The sequence below is a fragment of the Ptychodera flava genome, chromosome 4 (assembly GCF_041260155.1).
Source record: "Ptychodera flava strain L36383 chromosome 4, AS_Pfla_20210202, whole genome shotgun sequence".
NCBI classification, from domain to species: domain Eukaryota; kingdom Metazoa; phylum Hemichordata; class Enteropneusta; family Ptychoderidae; genus Ptychodera; species Ptychodera flava.
In genome coordinates this window covers 31,191,198-31,213,006 of record NC_091931.1, presented here as the reverse complement: position 1 = coordinate 31,213,006, position 21,809 = coordinate 31,191,198, and the positions used below count along the sequence as shown (strand labels likewise).

The following is a 21,809-nucleotide window of genomic DNA, read 5'->3' as shown; positions in this document are numbered from 1 at the left end:
GCAGACAACAAGCTATCACTAAAGTGTACCGATATTGTAAAAACACTGCAGAACTTGCTCACTCACAGACAGTTCACATTTATGAAAACAAGACATCGTTTTACAATGTTATCAAATCTGGCAAAAATTCTTCAAGGAAACTCGAGAACTGATGATAAAAATAAAATATCAGATACAGATAACAAGCACTCGCACTTTTCAAAGAAAAAAATCAATACATCGGCGATTTCAATTTTCATGCAATCTCTGTTACATGTGTTACACACAATTTCTAAACGAAACAGTCAAGAATGCCTGCCTTCGAAAAACCCTCCACAAGTTCATCACGGCGCTGAGATACATTCTGGACGGCGGACACCAACCATTTCGCGTGGAGAAGTTTAACTTCCGATAGACGCAAATCTAAGGTCGGATCTTCATCACCATTTTGCATCGCTGTACACATTCGATCGCTATACCAATGCTGAAATTCGTGCTTCATGATGTCCTTGAAAACTTTGTTGGCAGCTAAATCCATAGGCTGAAGGCGATCAGTACAAGATGCTTGGACGTAGACGACGGAAATGTTGTGGTTGTTGAGTTCTTTCAACAATTCTTCACTGCGATGTGCCTTGTATACGTCGAATATGGCGATGGCTTGCTGGTTGGAAGGGAGTTCTAGCAGAGATCGAGTAGCGTCGACATACGGGATGAACACCTTGTTGATGTAGCGCATCATGGAAGCGTGATTCGACCAGTGGCTTTCTGTGTGGAAAATGTCCCAAGAGTCCGGAAACGCGTAAGTGGGGTGACAGCGATCAGTCTTGCCCTGATATAGAAGTTGCGGCGGAAGAAAATCACCAGCTGCAGACGAAGCAAAAACGGCCGTAATTTGACGCTTGTCATCCAAACCCACGATGGAAACTTGACGACTTCCTTCTTCTTCCATAGTCCACTGGCCGACAGGAATGATGGACACACCAGTCTGGTCCCAGTTTATGACGAGCTGTGGGGGTACGCGATGCTGCTGAATGACATTCCGTATGCGCTGAAGAAAAGTTTCTTTGATTGATGGAAAGTCGTCGACGTTCGCCTTGACAGCTTTCGTTCCCTTCCGCTTCACATACCCCATGCGGCCTAGCAAAGACATTGCCCAGTCCACAGTCAGAGTCATGTGTCCGCCAAACTCTGCTAATGAACTACGGTTGGTGTGGAGAAGCAGACCTCGAGCAATGGCGATGCAGACTGATGAATTAACGACACCGCCCTTGATTCGAATCTGCCGAACGTATGACTGAACTTTCGAATCAAGGTCACCACCGAGCATGACAGGACGACCACGTGATGATGCTAACTCGTCTATGTTTTCTTTACCGCTTCTCACTGCCCGGATGTACGCTTTTTTCATGCCGCGAACGGTACTCTCACTGATCGGCGTGGCCAGTTCTTTCGTGAATTTACGAGCTGCGTTCATCACACCGTTGTCGATGGCAAACTTTGCGATCTTTGCTCTTGTACCATTGTCGTAATGTTGATAATTACCGCGCTTTCATTTCCTACTACTCGATGCGGTGATTTCTTCGTTGACAGCAGCGATGGCTTCAGGTAACAGATCACACATCTTTACGTCTACAACATCGTTAGGGTCAGGCAAACCGGGTTGGGTTGGAGTCGGCAAGGGAGCCTTCTTCAACCATTTCAGCAGACCAGTAGACATCGTGACGTTTGTAGAATACAAGTACAGTAGTTGATCTGACAGCGAGAGATGTGACACAAGCGACGGCTAGACGTGTACTGACTTCTAGTCAAAAATTGTTCATCATTTATAGAGAATTTTACTTTCATCTTGCGGTTGTGAAAGACCTATCCTTTGACGGTCCTGGCAGTTTTGGTTTGTTTACAGGAAAAATATCCTTTGTAACCCGCAGGGTGTGAGCGTTGTTTTGTCATTTCAGTCAATGTGAAAAAGGTGTCAACAACATGCCTATTAGTGGAACTGCGTATGACAGCGTAGCTTACCAGTATGCTTATTACAATAAAAACATCGTCTTTGTCGGCACGGTCGGTTTCTTTGTTCAAAGGAAAAGTTACAAGTATGTGACAACGCTGATGAACTAGTGCTGAGCGCGAATTTAAAACACCGCCAATCGACGCGATCGTGTGAGTGCGCGAAATATTAACCCTGCGATTATTCCCCTCTTTACAGTATGCATTTTATCATATGCGCTATCTGATCAGGCTGGATTTAGCTACTCTACTGCCCAGCTTTGAATCATGTAATTTGCATATCAGAATTGTGTACATTGTCACATCACTGTACTCTAATTGACATCCTTTAGTGGATCTGTATTGCAGTCTGCAAATGAAGCCAGCAAAATTCAAAAATTGCAAATTTACCTTATTGATTGTTCTAAATCAGATATATTATATCATATCATACAACTGACTTAATTAAATGAAAATACCGGTATTCTCTTTCCTCACAATGCCCTTGTATTCATTGCAGTGCAAGTCATATTGGTGAGAAAGCAACAACAGGTCTAGCAAGGGTTGGATCACGAGCCGCTCTGTCCTTTGCGTTCGCGTTCCTACGACGGGCGTGGAGAACTGGTGAAGACGCTGACCTTTGCAGTGAACTCTTACAAGAATCTCTGGAGGCAATGAGATCTCTTCCAGAAGCCACCTTGTTTGATGAAGCCTCAGTGTCAAAAGTTTGGCTGGAAGTTGTTGAAAGAGCATCCAAATTTCTGAGATCAGTGGTTCTTGGGTAAGTTTGGTGTTACTATTGCTGTACTCTTAATCGGACATATCCAATCTGATAAATTGGACTGAAGAGTTACTATTTCATTCCATATTCTGTACATATACATAACACATGTCTGAAGGAGCATTTTTGAAATGCCACCAGGATGATATTTTCAAATATTTCCTGTGGGTGCATGACTGCTGAAATAAGTTGATGGAAATATTGATCCAAGTACAGAAACATCTCTTTTTAGTACCAACCGGTTTGCCCACCTACTTTTGGTCAAAACAGTGAATGCATTCTCTCAGGGTAAGCCTGTCTTGACAGGTGGTGTAACTTAGAAAATTCCAACCTTTGTGTGCGTGCCAGAGATGATAGGCCCTATCAAGGTATAAGTGTTAAATCTGATGGATTTGATGAATTAAAGTACAACTACAAGTCAATGGTTTATCTCCTTACTATGGTTTGGTATATCCTCAACTTGTTGATGTGTTAATATAGTAACTTCCATTTCTTATTGAAAGGAACAAAACAAAGTTGCACTTTTCAGGAGTCATATGTGACTCACTGACACTACAAGCCCTATTATTTTAAACATTTCATCTAGATTATGGTACTTCTAGTGAATAAACTTTGTCTTTTTCTTCCAACCAGGGATTTAAATGCAGGTGCCACAGCCAAGGGGGCCAACACGATACCGGTGAAGGACCAACACACTGCACTGGCATTGCTACTAGAACTAGCCGTACAGAGAGGAACTCTCAGTGAACTGCTCAGCTCTGTGCTGCTTCTACTGCAACTGTGGGAGTACGGACAGCAGGAGACTGACAACCGTAGCAACTCTGCCGGTACCAGTGCTCCCATAGTGCCGCTGGTCAGGAGATTTCAGGACATCTCAAAAAGTAAATCCAAAGGGTCAGAAAGTCCAAAACTGGAAGAGGTAGGGAACTGATATAATTTCCCATATTATTGTCACAGTTTGAGAAAATATAAACTTGTGTGAAGATTAATCCCCTTCCAACCGCACTCCATAGACAAACCATAGAAATAAATACAACTTAGGAGAAAAAGAATTAACATCCTATATTTTGTGAGAATGTTTTTTAAAGTAGTTATCTGTACAGAGATTACTTGGTAGCTGTGTCAGTTAAAAGCTATGTGGTCTTTTCCTAGGCCTTTTAGAAAATACAGTAAAGGTCATTCTGGACATTGTGTTATTTTGAAAGATTAAAATGCATTCACACATTTATTGGAAGTCTGTTTCTTTCCTCTGTTTTGCCAATTAAACTACATGTCTCTGATGCAATTTCTTCTGGTTTTCCAGTTTTCACCTGTGCTGATTGTGCTAAAAGATTGCCTCAATAATCATGAAATGGTAATTTTCTTGTTCAGTCGACAGGAAGTGTGAAAGTTAGTCCAACAGAGTGTTTTCTTAGATACTTACAACTTCCCCAAGATGATGAAGCGTCTGTAGATCTACGACAAACAGCAGTGGTTATCATGTCACATCTTGATAGATTGTCTGTGCCCTATGCACCACCTTCATATGCTCACAAGGTAGGTTCAGAAATCCACAATGCTAGAGCACTGTCATACAGTATGCGTTGGTAGTTGGTGTAATAATTGAGATGAAACATAGTTGAATATTATGTAGAAGGTTCCAAATCATGTGAGAGCTCTATCACTAATGTGCATAAATAAATGTATACATTTGTCCAAGGGTTTTGAAAGAACTTTATGAAATGATGTGCACAAAGTTGGCCGTAACAGTGAATTTTTACCGCCATTGTTGTGATGAACACCGATGAAAAACACGTCAATCGCTCCAACCGCAAGCATCAGAAAGTAACTCGGGCACCGTATGGACAAACTTTCTCCAAATTTTGTTACCAGTGATGTATTTAACAAGAAAACAACTACAAACCTATTTTAAACTGCCGTACATAATTAACTGATGACCTCATTCCCAGGGATCACTTTGGGGCGCGATAACGCGATATTTACGCTCAAAAATCAGAAAAATCGCATTCAGAAAAAGCAATTGGGCAAAAAAGTCGCGCCGATCATTCAAATAGCGCGTACGTGATACCTTTACGCGATCTAAATTCATCGGTAACATTTGGCAGGTTTTCAGTACAGAACCACTCATTGTGTCGCCGTAGAGAGCGCTATAATTACACTAGAAAAAAGCTGTTGCAGAGTTACCCGTTTCAACAGCGTTTGTGATTGGTTGCCAACAGGAAGTTTTGCGTTCATTGACAAATCATTGGAGTCGATACAGCAAGTGTTCATTGCTGATGTACAGTGTATTGTCGTCGCTCAAAATGGCGCTTTCGAAGGAATATTCGTGTCCAGTACGAGTGGTAGTGCGAAGAAAAAACGAAAATGCACTATTCTGGACTACTGTACTTCTGTAACTCCCGCACCAGAAAGTATGGATTCGATCGCCTCTGATTACAACTACACTCAGTGTGACAGTTTTCTGACAGGGTAGTGAATTTCGCCCAAAGCCGTTTCATAAATGACGAGCACAACGAAATCTTATTATCATACGGTACCTTTAGAAACTTTATTGTGTTTATCCTCAAACTGTTAACACCAACAGAAGTGGCATTTAGGGGGTCAAAGTTGCCAAATTTTTGCCCCCATGTTGAGTGCGTGTAATCGGACTGCTATCGCAGTATAAATTGGACGTCGTATTTTGAATGTGATAAGGGGCTAAATATTGATATTTTGAAACTTCGAACCCCGATTTTAAATTTCGATTTGTTTAGAAAACTATATGGAAATGTTTCGTGATAATTAGTTATGTTTAATCCATGGATGACGCAACTATATTTCAACGTGTATAGCGCTTAGATATCGGACACGGGCTGTCCCTGTGTGTTGCGTTCGACACCTCGTATCGTAAGCTTACGGTGTGGCTAACTTCACCAAGTTTGTAGCGCCTGAAATAGCTTCAACCAAAAGAAAAATCCAAAACAGGACGGCAGCGTCACCTGACTTAATATGCTGTAGCATGACTTGTAAAACGCTATCAAAACGGAGCGAAGGGCGTATAACGAACAGCATGTCATTAAGTGTCTGAAAACTGAGGTCATCCAAAAACTCTCACTGAGTGTATTGTTATGCAAATTAACCAATATGCAGAAAATCAGGGAAAGTTAGGTCCGGTTCGCACAGACTTTGAAATTCTCCCACAGTTTTTATTTATGTGCGATTTTATCTCGTGTCGTTCTTGAGCCAGGGTAATCCCTGCATTCCAAAACCCAACCACTACAGGGAAGGCTGGTTATTTGATATCACCTCTTTAACAATGATGAGGAATGTAACATTTGGATATGCTACTGGCAACAGAGTTTTGCTTTACACAGCCACTTTATTGCAATAAAGCATCCTTGTGTTACCAGTATTGTAGAAAATAGGCATGAACTGGCCAAGCTAGCATCTAGCTGAGATATTTGTCATCTTATCACTTATTAGTTTTTGAATGCTTGTTGGTGTCATACACCCTGCCATGGCACTATGAATTCAAATCTAAATTACTTAGATTTTCCAAAACAAATATTGATGAAAAACTTCTTATAGGAATTTGATTACTTCTGGTAGGAATTTGATTACTTCACATAGGAATTTGATGACTTCTGATAGGAATTTGATTTTCTATTAGCAAAACACAGAACCTACAGGGGTGGTGTGAAAGCTTCAAGGACACCCCTGGACACTTAATACCCACCAGACAACCTATTGCTAGCCTTTACTAATGGATGGGAAATGTCAGGCGGTGACTGACCATCCACATACCATCTTTAACGATATGTTCATGGAGTATTGGACCCATGTTTGATTAAAATTCTACAAATAAAGCACAGACTGTAAATCTCTTGTAGGACAAGGATAACCACACTGCCTCTTTCGTTTTCTCTAGCTATCGGCATCCGCAGGATCAACGACATCCCAGGAAGTGTTAGGCTGGGGATGGATTGCCTGGGCTGGAGGTAGCACTGCTCCCTATGGTCCCTACCCAATAGATGCCCTGAGTGAACTAGGTGTAACACAGATATGCTGTGCAGAAAGATGTCTGCTGGCACTAACCAGTACTGGCAGGGTGTACATGCATTACTACAGCTCAGAAACACAGGTAGGCTCTCCTTCACACACTGCATGTTTTCCACACAGACAGAAGAAGGCAATACATTCTGGTCAACTCCATCCAAAATAATTTAGTTTGAGTAACTTCACAGCGGAACTGCTGCCGAGTTTGAAATCTGTCATTCTTTGAGTAAATTTCCATACCTTTCAGAGATTATCTGCTGAATATTTAATGTGACTATCAAGAGAATTTATGTGTTCTTGAGTGTCAGAAGTGTGATATGCTGACCTTAAGGGGCTGCTTGGTGACACTTTATGCATTGTTGTGTTTCTGGTAGGGTATTTTCACATGGGTATATCAAGTAGTCACGGAGCATCTGGAACATTTCTACATTATGATTGCTTACATAGACTAATTTTAACTAACTTGTGTATTTTTGGTGCAACAATAAGATGAGAATAAAAGAACTAATGTAATTTACATTAGCTTACTGTGCCATAAACACTCTTATTAGCTCATATTTGGTATGTATATATATACCATAAAAGAGCTTGTATGGTGAGTTGGTGGCATCTGTATGTATGTATGTATGTGTGGATGTATGTCCATCACACGAAAAAGCTCCCAAACCGCCACACCTACCATCTCAGTATTTGGTGTACTGATAGACCCAGGGGTTGAGATGTGACATTGTTCAAATGAACATGTCAGTTTCAAAAATATGCAAATGAGTTAAGAAAAAGGGGAAATCCTGTATATGTGCAGGAGTGGTGGCGTTAACTGAAACAGCCCATCTGAATCAGAGTTTCTATGATCTCAAACCTATTTTATATCTGTAGTGTTTGTGAAATTCATTGCTGTACATCAAAAAAAAATTACCGATATATTGAAATATCTGTATGAATATGATCAGAAAAAGTCCCATGTTAAAGGTTGTTAGAAAAGTGCCCCTAGCAGTAATTGATGTAATCCTTCATCTTGTCTGTTTTGATTGTCTTGCCAGGGTCCACAGTTGATGGAAAATCTCATAGACAAGGAAGTAGTGAAGATAGCGGCCCATCCAGAAGGCAAGCACTACCTGGCAATGACGTCAGATGGTGAGGTGTATTCCTGGGGAAACGGAGATGGAGGCAGACTGGGACATGGAGATACTAAGTAAGTTGTGTGTGGAATTGAATAAAACTTATGTGGTGAATTTTTTCAGCTTGTGTGAAAGAGCTTGTTGAAATCCATAAGATAAGATATACATGTGATGGATGGACTTGATATCTCATCCTTGGAGCATAATGTAACAGTATTCACGTGTGCAAAGTACTGTACATTGAAGAGTATTGTGTAAGACTTGAAATCTAATGATGGTGACACATTTATCAATATTGAATATTCATATATCAGAGTTTGTGAGCTTATATAATCTGATAGATAATTATGTCAAGTATAGTGTTTTTCAAGCAATCATGTACTAACACACATTTCAAACCAGAAAGCTCTGGTGGTTGTGTTCACATTTGTTATTTTGTCCCGCAGTGCCAGAGAAGAACCGACACTAGTGGTGGCGCTGTCCGGCAGACATGTGATTCATATCTCCTGTGGAAGTACCTATTCAGCTGCAATCACTGCACAGGGTGAACTCTTCTCATGGGGCAGAGGAAACTATGGCAGGCTAGGACATGGTAAGTATGGACTGATTATAGCTTTAACAATGTACAGACTCAATTTGTTTCTTTCATCCTGTGCGATAGGCAAATGTTGAAATGGAGATATGTGTAGATCGTAAATTTTCTACTTATCCCCTTGATCATTGACTCGATCATGAAATATTGATATTATTTCATTGTAAGCTTGTTTGTAGCACTTGTCATGTTCACTGTCTTAATTTCATTATTTTCACTAGTCAGAAGCCTCTGCTTAATTTTACAGTCTAGCAAATATGTAGTGCTATTATAGCTCATTAGAGCTATTTTTGTGTCACTAGCAGTTGTGTTTATGGTAAATCACTACAGGTTAAACAGACTACCACAGCAACTCGGGGACAGTTCCTTTGTTATAAGCAAGGTTTTGAACCAAGATTGTTAAATTTTCAATCACTTAGCTACCTCTGTGTGGAAAAACTTCATATATTTGTCAACCGTAATATTTGTAAGCCCGATGTGTTGATTTCTTGCCATACAGGAAGTAGTGAAGACCACAGCACCCCAACCATGGTGATTGGATTGAAAGGTCAAAGGGTCATTGACATTGCGTGTGGTAGTGGTGATGCGCAGACTTTGGCAGTCACAGAAGATGGTGAGTGGGCGGAATATATTGTTTGACGTATACCGAGATGTCAGACTTGTTTGAAGTACTACGTTTTCACAACATCTTAAACAAGAATATTTACTCTGCTAGCAGAGAATAGGTGCTTTGCTACCACTGCATACTTTGCCACAATGCAGTCAACAGCTTGTATACAAGATACAGCATTGATCACTTTATTGTATGTTTTTTTCTGTTTTCTTGAAAAAGCTTGCAATTGCCTTTCACCAGTGGCCGAAAGTTCACATGGCGAGTGGTTTAGGAATAATGTTAAAAGTGAGAGAAGAGTCTTTTCCAAGAATTCATATTAATCTTTTTCATTTATAAATGAACCAACGGTAAAGAAAAGATACTTATGTTTATCTATTTACCAGGTTCTGTATGGTCATGGGGTGATGGTGATTATGGCAAGCTGGGCCGCGGTGGAAGTGATGGCTGCAAGACCCCCAAAGTAATGGAGAAACTCAATGGTCATGATATCATCCGTGTCTACTGTGGAGCTCAGTTTTCAACTGCATTGTCTAAATCTGGAAATATCTGGACATGGTTAGTTTGGTGGACCGCTCACTCTGTCTGCTGGCACAAGACCACTAATTCATTTCCCATAGGCCACCACAGTAGCGTTGAGCTCGATTTTCCTATTTTAAAACATTCAGTGGCACGAATCCTCTTAACAGGTGTTAGGTCAATGTCAGCTTGACTACTGATTAATTTTTCGTGTGGACAAGTCCATGGAAATTTTGAGATAGCGATGAAAATAGCGCCCTCAGTGGTGTTTTTGACAAATTTCAGGCTTATTGTTATGATTTCTATTAGCCCTAGAACTCCTCATATTACCACCAAATGCTTCAGCCATTATTCACAACAGTCTGCATTTTGATTCAGGCAGAAAAATATCTTTACAAAAATTCTTGACGTTAAAGTTCAAACTAAACAAGCATCCATGCAGATATCAAAACTTCAAGGTCTGCACTATTTTTCTTCCGAACTATCTTCGTGGGTAACGAACCCGGAAGTGAATTAGTGATCTTGTGCCATTTTTCTGAGAGAGAGTTTCAAGATTTATTGATTATATGATGTAACTCAGGACACAGGGCAAGAAATCAGGATATTGTACAAATATGAAAGTCATGAATGTTCATGTGTATTAGTTTGTTATATATCTGTCTTTCTCATATCAAAGGTACATGAGTATGACCAATATAATTTTGATTTTGAAATGCATCAGACAAAGTCAAAGTATCTGCCATTGTTGTAGGAAGCCTGTCCGAAGTTCCTTGGAGCATTTTCCATAGGATATTCACCACTGCACCATAACTTTTTGACTCAGCAAGTACCTCACTGTTATTTGCGCTCTACATAGGGAAGCTGGATGAAAGTGTTGAAATAGAGCTTGGTATATTTACCCTTGGACTTCATTCAGCCAAATTTTATCACCGAATGAAAACATGTCTCATCGTCTTCGTAACAGGGGCAAAGGAGATGGTTTCCGACTTGGCCATGGTAACGAGGAACATGTGCGCTATCCCAAACTGATAGAGTTGCTGCAAGGCAAGAAGATAGCCGACGTCCAGGTTGGGTCAATGCACTGTTTAGCAAGGACTGAAGATGGGGAAGTGTACTGCTGGGGCAGAAATGACCAGGGACAGCTGGGTGACAACAGTCTGAGTACCAAGACAGAACCAACGTTGATGAGTGCCCTGGAAGGCAAGAGTATCACAGGGATTGCATGTGGACCATCACAGGTAATGGTTTTCTATGGTGGTGTGATGATTTCTGTCAGTGCCACCTTTTACCCATCATTGCAGTATTCCTGTAGGAATCCTTGTCCATGCTAGCTGCGTGTGTAGTTATTATTTTCCTTGTATGTTATGTATATTAGAACATTTTTATACATGTACAGCAAGAAAGTTCTCTTTAGAAGCTTTTGTTCTGTGTGATTGACTTAATGTGGCTGTCTGACTGATACCTACATGATGTTACTTTGAAGTTATCTGCCCTGGATTTCCTCCTGTGTTGTTTTAGTCAGCTAGCCAGTGACTCAGAGCTAAAGGGTTTGGTATATTTTTACCCAGGGTTTTAAAATCAGGAATTTATCGAAACTGAAGTAAACCATTTTGAAGTCAGAAAAGTGGAGAACAATCGCAAATTTTTTTTGTTAGAAGTTATTGTCTTAACTAAAGTTTCCCCAGCACAGATTTGACATTGTTTGGTGTTTATTACTATATTCAAATTCCTAGCTTCCCTGTTCCATTTTAACTGTTGTTGTACAGATTCTTATCGCTCATAGGAAAATAATTTGCATTTCACACATTGCTTTCATCTCATCTTTCAGAGTTTTGCCTGGTCATCAAGTGGACACTGGACCGTAAACCTCAGAGTACCATTCTGCGTAGATGTGTGCAAGACAACGTTTGATTACCTTAACCAACTCCTAGAGCAAGTGTGTGGTGATTTAGACGGGCGTAGTGATTGGCCGCCCCCACAGGAGAAAGAATGCATGGCTGTGGCTGGTTTGAATTTGCTTAGGTTACAGGTGAGACTTGCTTTGTCTGTGTTTTTATCTCTGCCACTATTTCATGTATAAAATATTGTTGGTTTAAGTCTGCCTTTGAATTTTAATGAACTTTGACCCTCTGAGTGCTGTAATTTTTCCCACCAAAATTTTGGTGCAACATTTTACCGTGTTTTGTGAATTTTTCTGTCATTCTAATTTGATAATTTTGGACCAGATGGACATCACATTTCATTGGCTACAGATTTTTATCAAAATTTTGGCAAAAGTATGAAAAATTGACTGGGCTACATTTTATAAAGGCGTTCAAAGGCCTAACAGCTTGTTTCACCACTACTACAGCATGAAAACATTATCTGAATGTTATCATTTAACGTTATCTTTCGATAGTGCTGTTTTTCATCATCTGTCACAGCGCCCATTGTTCTTCAATCCCAGTATCAACAGAAATGCATAAAACCAGCCACTAGGTGTCATTTAAGTATAGCATTAAAACTCACAGGGAGAAATTGTAAAGATTTCAGGTTTTTGGTGCTATTATTTGTTTCGACTTCAGTTCTGTAGAATAAAACCTTTTGCAATACAAAATTCATTGTTTGTGGAACTGTGAAGTGGATGATGTACCATGTACTACAAAATGCTCTACTTCAAGTATATGTATGTATACAACTTGGAAGTACTTTGGTATCCAGCTCTGCCAGACTTCTCTTTTTAAGAACAGATTCAACATTGCTTAATGTCTCTAACAATATTTAAATTCATAGCTTACTTATTCCTTTTTAACTTTTTGAAAAGGCATGTTCACATCCTGCCTTTATTTGTACAGGTATATCCCTTTTCCTGCCAAGTCCATATTTCACCACCAGGTCAAAATGGTTAAACTTAATGAAACACAACGTATTCCATATGATGTATTTTAACATTATACTGTACATTTGAAGGCTGTTGAAAACATTATACTGTAAAGTTGATTTTTTGTGGACAAAAGATGCTATAACATACCAAGCCAAGTGGGTGAAAATACGTCATTTTTTGGCTCAATACCGCTTTTTACTGACTTGGCTGATGGGGAAGTGATACAGTTACTACTGTCTGGCAGGAAAAGGGATATTGAACTGTGATGCATGATTAATTATTGCATCATTGATGGCCATTTAATTGATTGATGGAACATAGAGATGTGATACCTAAAAAAATTTCAGTGCAAAACACTGAAGGAAGTGATAGTTTGTATGAGGAATGTCACAGGTTTGGGGTTTTGATTATTTTTTAAACTATTCAGTAAAGTAAACATTTCTCTTTACCTTTCAGTTGCATGCAGCAATTATTCAAAATGAAAACTCTGAAGATTTAGGCCTAGGTTTAGGAGGCTCATTGCTGTCAAGCCTCAAGCAGCGTGTGGTGGAACTTGCCAGCAATGCAGGTGTCTTATCAACAGTACAGTCGGCAGCCCAAGCCACCCTTCAGAGTGGATGGTCCATACTACTACCCACCGCCGAGGAAAGGGCAAGGGCATTATCATCATTACTACCAACTGCCGGTAAGACAGGGCTGTCAGCTACAAGTTCTATCAGAATTTTAGAAAAGTGTATTTAGGTGTGAATATGTTGGTGACTGTATTGTAAAGCACCCTCCATCATGAAGAGTGATATATGGAAGTGAAAAAGGAATGTTGTCAGTAATTCTTCTGGAACATTGTACTGCAGGAACAGAACAAGAATGTTGAATATCAGTAACAAAAGTCAGCCATTTTGACTTTGTGTATATTAGATGATAGAGGGCGCTGTTGACTTGTTTCACTCCGAGAGCCAGTAATGTTTTCAAGTGTGTTGATGCTGATGAAAGAGATAGACTTATCTAAGATCAACAGGATCAATGTCTTCACTCTTGCAAAAGACCTACCATAAAACCAGAAACCTGAAGCACTGTGGTCACGTATTGATGATTAACTTTATTATCTACAAAATTTTAACAGAGAGTCTGTGTTGACTTTTATGCTAGAGGGAATTGTCACAAATCTGACCAGCAAGATGATTGTATGTCTTGTCAAAGTACCATTAAGTATGCACCAGCTCTACAGGTTTAGATGAGTAAGAACACTGATAATTGAGTGTTTGCTGAACAAAAATTTCAAATTATGCTGCCTTCCATGCACAGCCGGTGAAAACGTGACAATGACTCCGGGAAGGAGGTTCATGATGGATCTACTAGTAAGCAGTCTCATGGCTGATGGGGGACTGGAGTCTGCACTGCAAGCTGCCATCAAGACGGAAGTCAAAGACATCGAGGGAAAGAAAGAAAAAGACACAGAAGAACAAGGCAGTGATAAGGAGAATGGAGACGGACCAGGACTGCCGTCAGCTCAGAAATCTGACGAGAAAAAGAAAGAAACTAAAACAAAAGCAAAGACGGAAGCTTCCAAGAAAGAAGTGACCAAGATTACTAGTATCCCATTGCTTCAATTAGTCCAACAGTTACTGAGGTAAGCAACCTGTGCAGCTTGTACAGACATTTTTGTTCATTTTAGATTCATATCTGAAAATTTACCAATGTGAGATGCTGAGTCACTTTAAGTGTTTCTGTGACTGCTTGTCCAGGCAAGTGCTGATAGTTCATAGTTTCTGTCGTTCATTAATTTTACATATATGTAGGTGCCACAGTTTGTTTGAACTCAGTTTTTAAGCTGTAAAGAAATTGATTATTTAACCTTATTTTCGTGAAAAGTAACCAGTCAATTTTTACCACAGTAGACAAGGATGCAAATATTGCTCTTAGTGCAAGGGGCTGATGTGCAGCGTCTCGGAAGCTGATGTCCAGTCGGGAGGCAGAATCTTACTGTTATAATTAAAAAATATCACAAAAGACTCACTAAGTTGCTGTGAATAATGACAATCGACCAATGACATATAACCTTCCGAGCACGCTGCACATCAGCAGGGTGCAAGATGTTGGATTAGTATTCATTTATGCAAATTACATTAATGAGCATTGTTTTAGTATTAAAGTTTTATGCAAATGATTCTTTATCAATGTTGAATATTCATGTACCTTGCATCTTGCATTTTATAAATAACTGATGTACATTAAAGCAGAGCAGCTCAAGTACTGGCATTGACTGAGAAAACTGTAGTGTGGAACCATATGTATCTCATAATTTTTAAATGGAAACCTGTAGAGTTTCTTCATGCAAACATGGGCAACATTTTTAGACTTTTGTTTTGAATTGTGTATTTCACGGAAAAGATTTGCACTCAATGAAATTTTTATTTCACTTGCCATAGGAATGCTGCCAGTACAACGCTGACCAAGCTGCAAGACTTGACCTTCGGCAGCCCCACTGAAGAGAAACCCAGATCGGTGAGGGTTGAGAGATCAGCATCGCTAGAACTCTTACTCCGATTCCAGCGTCTTCTTGTTGGTGAACTCTTCCCTGCAGAAGATGAGAAGACAAAAGCTGGTTCCACATCAGGTAGCTGTTCGATTTCGGGAGATACTGGAAATTTTATTGGATACCTACAACCTGGCATTCAACATGATGTTTTATTTCAGCCCTTTTGTTTCTTTCTGATTAAGTGAAATGGTGAAATTGATGAAATTTTTGTGATATTTGTTCTCTTTTACTCAAGAAAATGGTAATATTACATGTATTGGTATAGGGCAAACTCAGAGAAATGTAAGGAAGTTCCCACACTGATTCAAAGAGTTCTCAGGAATCTCAAGATGTCAGACTGTATACTGAATGGTAGTTTATGTCACCTGAAGAGTTGTAGATGTCAAATATGAAAAAACTCAAGTAACAGAGAAAAATGGACTGTTGTCTGAATACACTTGTGTTAATTTGTGACTTTCAGATCCAGAACTGCAAGGGGCAGCTTCTCTGCTGTGCAAGTACATCTCTCTTCTATGTTCTCATGTCAGTGATGTTCTGCTGGTTGCCGTCAGCTTGGCAGACTCAAGCTCCAAACACTTTGCTGCAGTGGCTCACCTTATAGAGTCTGACATATCAGGTCAGTCCATAAAGAGGCCCTGTTTTTGTAAAACTTTTATGATTCTTGGTGTTATAATTCATAAGTGTTTGTGAATTTCAAGGGGTCACCTGTTTCAACAGAATATTTCGTTTCCTGTCGATTGCTTGCCCGATTCCCAGTGTTTGTGATTGTTAATTTGATGACTTTTTTTCGTACAGTATATGATAAAATGTATACTGGTTTTATACAATGTGTAATAATTTAAATTTGATCTGTTGATGACGCATAGATATATTTCAAAAGAAATTTATAATGATGCAGCAAATTTTTCAGGCTGTCCAGAAGTTTTTTCATCTGAAGTGGGTATCCCTCCTTTAATTTTCCATTGAGAAAGCATAGCTTTAAAGGTGTCTTACAGTATGCCTTCCTGATCAATAAGTTTAGCTGTCCTCATCACATTGAAATACATGTGTCTCCCCTTTTAGGTGTTCTCTTGCCTGAGCTAGTGGTGTGCATGGTGATTCTTCAAGTGAAGGCGTCATCTATCATGCAATCGTGTCTTGCCATACCCATGTTAGGCAACCTGTTGGAGCTACTGGACAGATTCAATAAACTGGCACCAGGGTTAGAGAAGGAGGACTCTGAAGACCTGGCATGGCCAGGTATCATTGGTAAGGGGAAGTCTCATTCAGACATTTGTGTCTGGTGTTACGATATTATATGTATGTATGCTCCGTAAACGTATTCCTGTATGAACATTTGTCTGTGTGTACATATGTAAGCTTAATCTTCTTTTTTCAGCTTGCCGAAGTTTGTTTGACATCACTTTCCAGCATTTCACTTCAAAAATGTTACAACTTCAAAGGAACTCAAAATTTACATGAGTGTTTTTGTGTTTCAAAAATATGAGTTTACAGTTGCACAATCGATTGGGCACTGAATAGATAAATTGTCAAAGATGGTCAAAAAGAAGATCTAGTGGATAGTTTTGATTTAAAGTTCAGTGAAAGTCTGTCTGACTTTCAACTTTATTTTGGTTGTGAACTGTAACCCCCAGGTGAAAGATGGCCAATGATTTAGTTTTCTTAGAAAATGGTGATAAAAGAAAGAAGAGGCTGGATACAATGGTAGAGAAAAGGGTTACAGCCATAGAATATCCAACAACTCCGATTGACCTAGGACTGACTGATGCTGCATGAAAATTGCTGCAGTGCATATTTTATTTACAGTTCAAGCTGAAACTCTTCTGTTTGTCCTATTCTATTTCTATAGGAGGGAGCAACATTTGTAATGCATCTCACAGAGGAAATGACGATGTTCCACTCATCCGTAAAGCTGATCTGGAAAACCACAATAAAGATGGCGGACTGTGGATTGTCATCCACGGAAAAGTGTACGATGTGAAGGATTTCCAATCTCAGGCACCCTGTGGCAGTGATAGACTCCTGCAGTTTGCTGGTAATTGTTCAATGAATGCATGTACTATGTGGACTATGAGAAAAAAACAAAAAATTCACTGACTGTTGGCTTTAACCTATTCATCCTCAACTTTTGAATCAGACTCATTCTTGTCCATGGCAAAGACAGACTCTGGGAAATTGGTGACAGGGTGAAAGCTTCTGACCCCAAAGTTTGGTACACAATGTTCGCAAAATTACCAAAATCGTAAAGAAATGTGCATCGCTTTTACTGTTGGTACCAACGATACTTTTAATTTAATCTTCATGTCTTATTTCATAGTAAAAACATTTCCCATACTTTTGAAAACAATGTGTTTTGACAAAAAGTGACAGTTATTTTGTTTGAGCTTGTATTCCACAAAAAAGTACTAAAAATTGTAATAGTATTTGAAGGTTTCAATGAATATAGTCTTGGTAACCAACAATATTTCATCCTGTATTTTTTTTCAGCTCGTGATGGCACTGAAGCATTTGAGCAAGCCCAGCATTCAGCAGAAGCCAGGGAGATGATGCAGGCTTTCTTTGTTGGAGTCTATGTGGAGGTAAAGGACTGGTTTCTCTTGCCATTCTCCATTTGTGTACCTGATGTTGTATTGCTTAGACTCTACTGTGTTCATGAAATGGTATACAGCTGGTGGATGATGATTGTAAAAATCATTTGATTCTGTCAGAAGTTCTTTTGTAGTGTATATATGGTTTACAGTTGAGGATTTTATAAGAAAATGATGAACCTGCAGTTAGTGGGTAAACCGCAGGCCTTTTGTGCATGATTTGAAAAATGTATATATCAGAGAGCTTTATTACTGTTCCTGTAGAATGTCGATTCTGTTTTTAAAAATATGTAATGCTTTTCTCTGTTTTCCGTGTTACAGCCTGAACAGGACATGGTTGTTTCCATAGATACCAGCAGTGTGTCATCCCCATTGATTGATGCAGAGCGTGGTCTAGGACTGTTGCTTGGTCTCCATGCCAACCACCAAGCCCAAAGCTTGCCTGTGTCAGGCGTTGAGGAGGAGTGTGAGGTCTGGCTGAAGTCTGAACTCTTTGCTGGCGGGCTGCAACCCCCTCAGCTGTTGAGCCCCTGTGATGAGGTCAAAGGTGAACCCAAGGCCTCGGCTACGTGCTCGGCAACGAAACATGAAGAGAATCAAAAACTGTTTGCCCGACAGGTCTCGCAGGCAGACGCCGCTGGCCCCTTCCTGCAGGCCATCGTTGACGGCAAGCTGCATGAACCCCACGTGAAGACGTTTCTCTCCTACTGCGAGAGATACTGCAAGCATCACAACCTGGTCATGCCCATTGACTTTGCAAGTGACCATCCCGTTGAGGAGGTCGGTCGCCTCTTGATGACCTGCCTGATGAAACACCTTGATTTGGGCCATGCAGCACTGGCACTGGTCGAGCACGGCGGTCAGGGGGACATTGGCGGCATTTCTGGAGGACACCACAGACACATCACCTTGCCCAGGTCCATCGTTGAAATGTGTAAAGTTGTATACCAGGCAAAATGTTCCTTGATCAAGGTATGCATTGCTGTTGTTTTCCGTATGTTGCGATAATATGTGATAACCACTGAACTGCATGTACTATGAAACACGCTTAACTCACAAACTTTTAACTCTTGATTTTATTGAACAAAGACTTGAATAAAAACATTCAAAAGTGTTTCGAGAATAATAGAGTTGTCACAGCTTTTAAACGAATCATATAACACAGTCTAGTCACAAACTGCAAAAGTAATGTGTTAGTGCATATGTACAAAATGTGAAATTTTCTAAAGTAAGCAAATTTTGTTGAAGACAGCTCTACATTACAACACTTCATGTAATGTATGAAACCTATTTCTATTACAGGCTCATCAAGACTTAGGTAGATCATACAAGGAAGTGTGTGCACCAGCATTTGAGCGCTGCCTGTTCATCTTCAATGAATTGAGACCTGCTGTCGGCAATGAGGTATCGGCAGTCTCCAGGCTGAAAATACTGAGTACTCCACCACGGTGGAAGAAGATCACACACAACATGATTAGAGATAAACGCATCGCAAAAGGTAATAAACAACCCCTTTTAATTTAACCCTTTCACCACCATGGTTTGGCCCAAAGTCATTGTTAGCAATGGTGACTCTGGACCTGTTTACAGGGAATTGGGGGTGAACAGGTTAAGATTGTTTAAGTTAGATTAAGATTTTGTTTTGACTCTCAAACTTTTGCAATGGAGCTCATTGAGTCAATAAAAGTTTTCGCAGGCTTATTTTTATGATATTGAAAATTTTATTTTGACCGATAGAGTTAACACAGATGACTTGGAATTTTTTTGCACTGTACAGGATCAAGCAAGAGTGACAAGAGCAGTGCTGAATCCACTGAAGGAAAAGCAGACAGTGGTATGGTAGTCAAGGTGCTTGCCAAACAACCTGCAAAACATGAAAAACCTGCAAAGGATAAGGTAACGCTCGTTTTGCTTTGCTTATAAAGTTGTCTGTTCACGGTGACATTGGTAATATCTATTGCTGGTCAGAATAGCTTCCCCTACTGCACATTGCAAGCTTTGTCCATTTCCTTGTCAGGTTCATATAACTATCACATCAAGTTGGTTCAGGTGATGTGGGCTTTGAAACTGATAGACAGAGTTTAATCTCTACAAAATCTTTCCTTAAGGGAACTTCAAACCATTCACTTTCACAATGAACAATAAAAATCAGGGGTCACCATGGCCATGCAGAGTCCAGGATTAACTGAACAAATTGCCTTTGTTGAGATCAATACTAGGTATAGCAGGTATACAGTGTGCAAGACATAAACTATTAGGGCATATACTATTCAGCTTTGCTAGGCAACTTTTTAGCTCCCATAGCCATATGTATATATGGCAATGGAAGCTATTCTTATAGGCTAGGAAAATGTCTGTATGTCTGTATGTCTGTATGTCTGTACGTCTGTATGTCTGTATGTCTGTATGTCTGTATGTCTGTCCGTCAACATCAAAAACTCCAAAACCGCTGTACATTTCATCTTGATATTTGGTTTGTACATGGATGATGGGCTGTAGATGAGATTTTGTTCAAATGAAGTTGTCATTGCCAAAAATATGCAAATTAAGTGAAAAAATGTAAAAACAGTCAAAATTGAAAAAACTCAATAACCACTGAGCAGATTACATGAAAAATTAGCATGTAAGTACTTTGGGCTGACATGAAATGATTGTGCACATCTTGGGTCAGTATCTTGGACTTGCTATTTTTCATGAATTTTTTTGTAATTTTCTCCCATTTTTGGTCAAAAAATCTCCTGCTCTGAAACCACAAGTCCGATTGATTTGAAACTTGGTATGGAAGTGCATAGGAGTGACCTTTCTCAAATTTGGGCAAATCGTGGTGAAATTTGCATATTTTTAGTTTACACGTCCATAGACTCCCATGTATAAGGCAGATCCATAGACTCCCATGTATAAGGCCACAAAAAATAAAAATTTAGTTTCTCATCATATTCATATTGCAAAAAGGATGCAGTGACACAATTTTTAGTCCCCACGGATGAAGTCCAGTGAGCTTATAGATTTGGTCATGTCCGTCTGTTCGTCCATCCGTGAGTCCATCCGTTCACGCAGATATCTCGGATATTTTGACAAAATGTCATGTGACCTTGATGACCTTTGATCTCAAATATACATATTTGTCCATAACTCAGTAACCACAAGTGCAACCACCCTTCATATATGGTATGATGGGACAGCTTATGACGCCACAAATTGTACCTCATTAATTATGCACATATCTAATTTTGAGCGAGCCAATATAGCTAGAGGTCTGATTTTTGGTATATAGGGATAACTTAGCAAAACAATTTTTTTGACAAAATGTCATGTGACCTCAGTGACCTTTGACCTCAAATATACATATTTGTCCATAACTCAGTAACCACAAGTGCTACAGCCTTCATGTATGGTATGATGGGACACCTTATGACGCCACATATTGTACCTCATTAATTATGCGCATATCTAATTTTGATCGAGCCAATAGAGCTAGAGGTCTGATTTTTGGTATATAGGGATAACTTAGCAATACAATTTTTTTGACAAAATGTCACGTGACCTCGGTGACCTTTGACCTCAAATATACATATTTGTCCATAACTCAGTAACCACAAGTGCTACTCCCTTCATGTATGGTATGATGGGACAGCTTATGACGCCACATATTGTACCTCATTAATTATGCACATATCTAATTTTGAGCGAGCCAATAGAGCTAGAGGTCTGATTTTTGGTATATAGGGATAACTTAGCAAAACAATTTTTTTGACAAAATGTCACGTGACCTCGGTGACCTTTGACCTCAAATATACATATTTTTCCATAACTCGGTAACCACAAGTGCTACACCCTTCATGTTTGGTATGATTGGACACCTTATGACGCCACATACTGTACCTCAATAATTATGTGCATATCTCATTCTGAGCGAGCCAATAGAGCTGGATGTCTGATTTTTGGTATATAGGGATAACTATAGGAGAGAAATTTTTTGACCAAATGTCATGTGATCTCGATGACCTTTTACCTAAAATATATGTTTATGTCAATAAATAAGTAACCACAAGTGCTATGTCCTTTGTATTTAGTAGGATGGGAGACCTTATGACAACACACGCTTTACCTCATTAATTATGTACACATCTAATTCTGGGCAAGCGAATAGAGCTAGAGATCTGAGTTTTTGGCATATAGGGATTAATTAGCAATATAATTTT

At 39.6% G+C, this 21,809-nt stretch overlaps 1 protein-coding gene across 4 annotated transcripts in view; it reads left to right on the top strand.

The window, feature by feature from the left end:
* The window catches only part of LOC139131480 (E3 ubiquitin-protein ligase HERC2-like), a 74,430-nt gene that overhangs the window by 6,457 nt on the left and 46,164 nt on the right, over positions 1–21,809 (top strand). For all 4 annotated transcript variants that reach the window (XM_070697538.1, XM_070697539.1, XM_070697540.1 and 1 more), the window contains exons 6-25: positions 2,486–2,746; positions 3,380–3,665; positions 4,118–4,282; positions 6,654–6,866; positions 7,822–7,973; positions 8,346–8,491; positions 8,991–9,104; positions 9,488–9,659; positions 10,585–10,858; positions 11,449–11,649; positions 12,940–13,168; positions 13,786–14,110; positions 14,910–15,097; positions 15,480–15,635; positions 16,082–16,267; positions 16,869–17,054; positions 17,507–17,598; positions 17,929–18,579; positions 18,910–19,105; positions 19,385–19,503. In XM_070697538.1, coding sequence (XP_070553639.1) covers positions 2,486–2,746; positions 3,380–3,665; positions 4,118–4,282; positions 6,654–6,866; positions 7,822–7,973; positions 8,346–8,491; positions 8,991–9,104; positions 9,488–9,659; positions 10,585–10,858; positions 11,449–11,649; positions 12,940–13,168; positions 13,786–14,110; positions 14,910–15,097; positions 15,480–15,635; positions 16,082–16,267; positions 16,869–17,054; positions 17,507–17,598; positions 17,929–18,579; positions 18,910–19,105; positions 19,385–19,503 — 4,312 coding nt within the window. The remainder of the gene's footprint in view (positions 1–2,485; positions 2,747–3,379; positions 3,666–4,117; positions 4,283–6,653; positions 6,867–7,821; positions 7,974–8,345; positions 8,492–8,990; positions 9,105–9,487; positions 9,660–10,584; positions 10,859–11,448; positions 11,650–12,939; positions 13,169–13,785; positions 14,111–14,909; positions 15,098–15,479; positions 15,636–16,081; positions 16,268–16,868; positions 17,055–17,506; positions 17,599–17,928; positions 18,580–18,909; positions 19,106–19,384; positions 19,504–21,809) is intronic.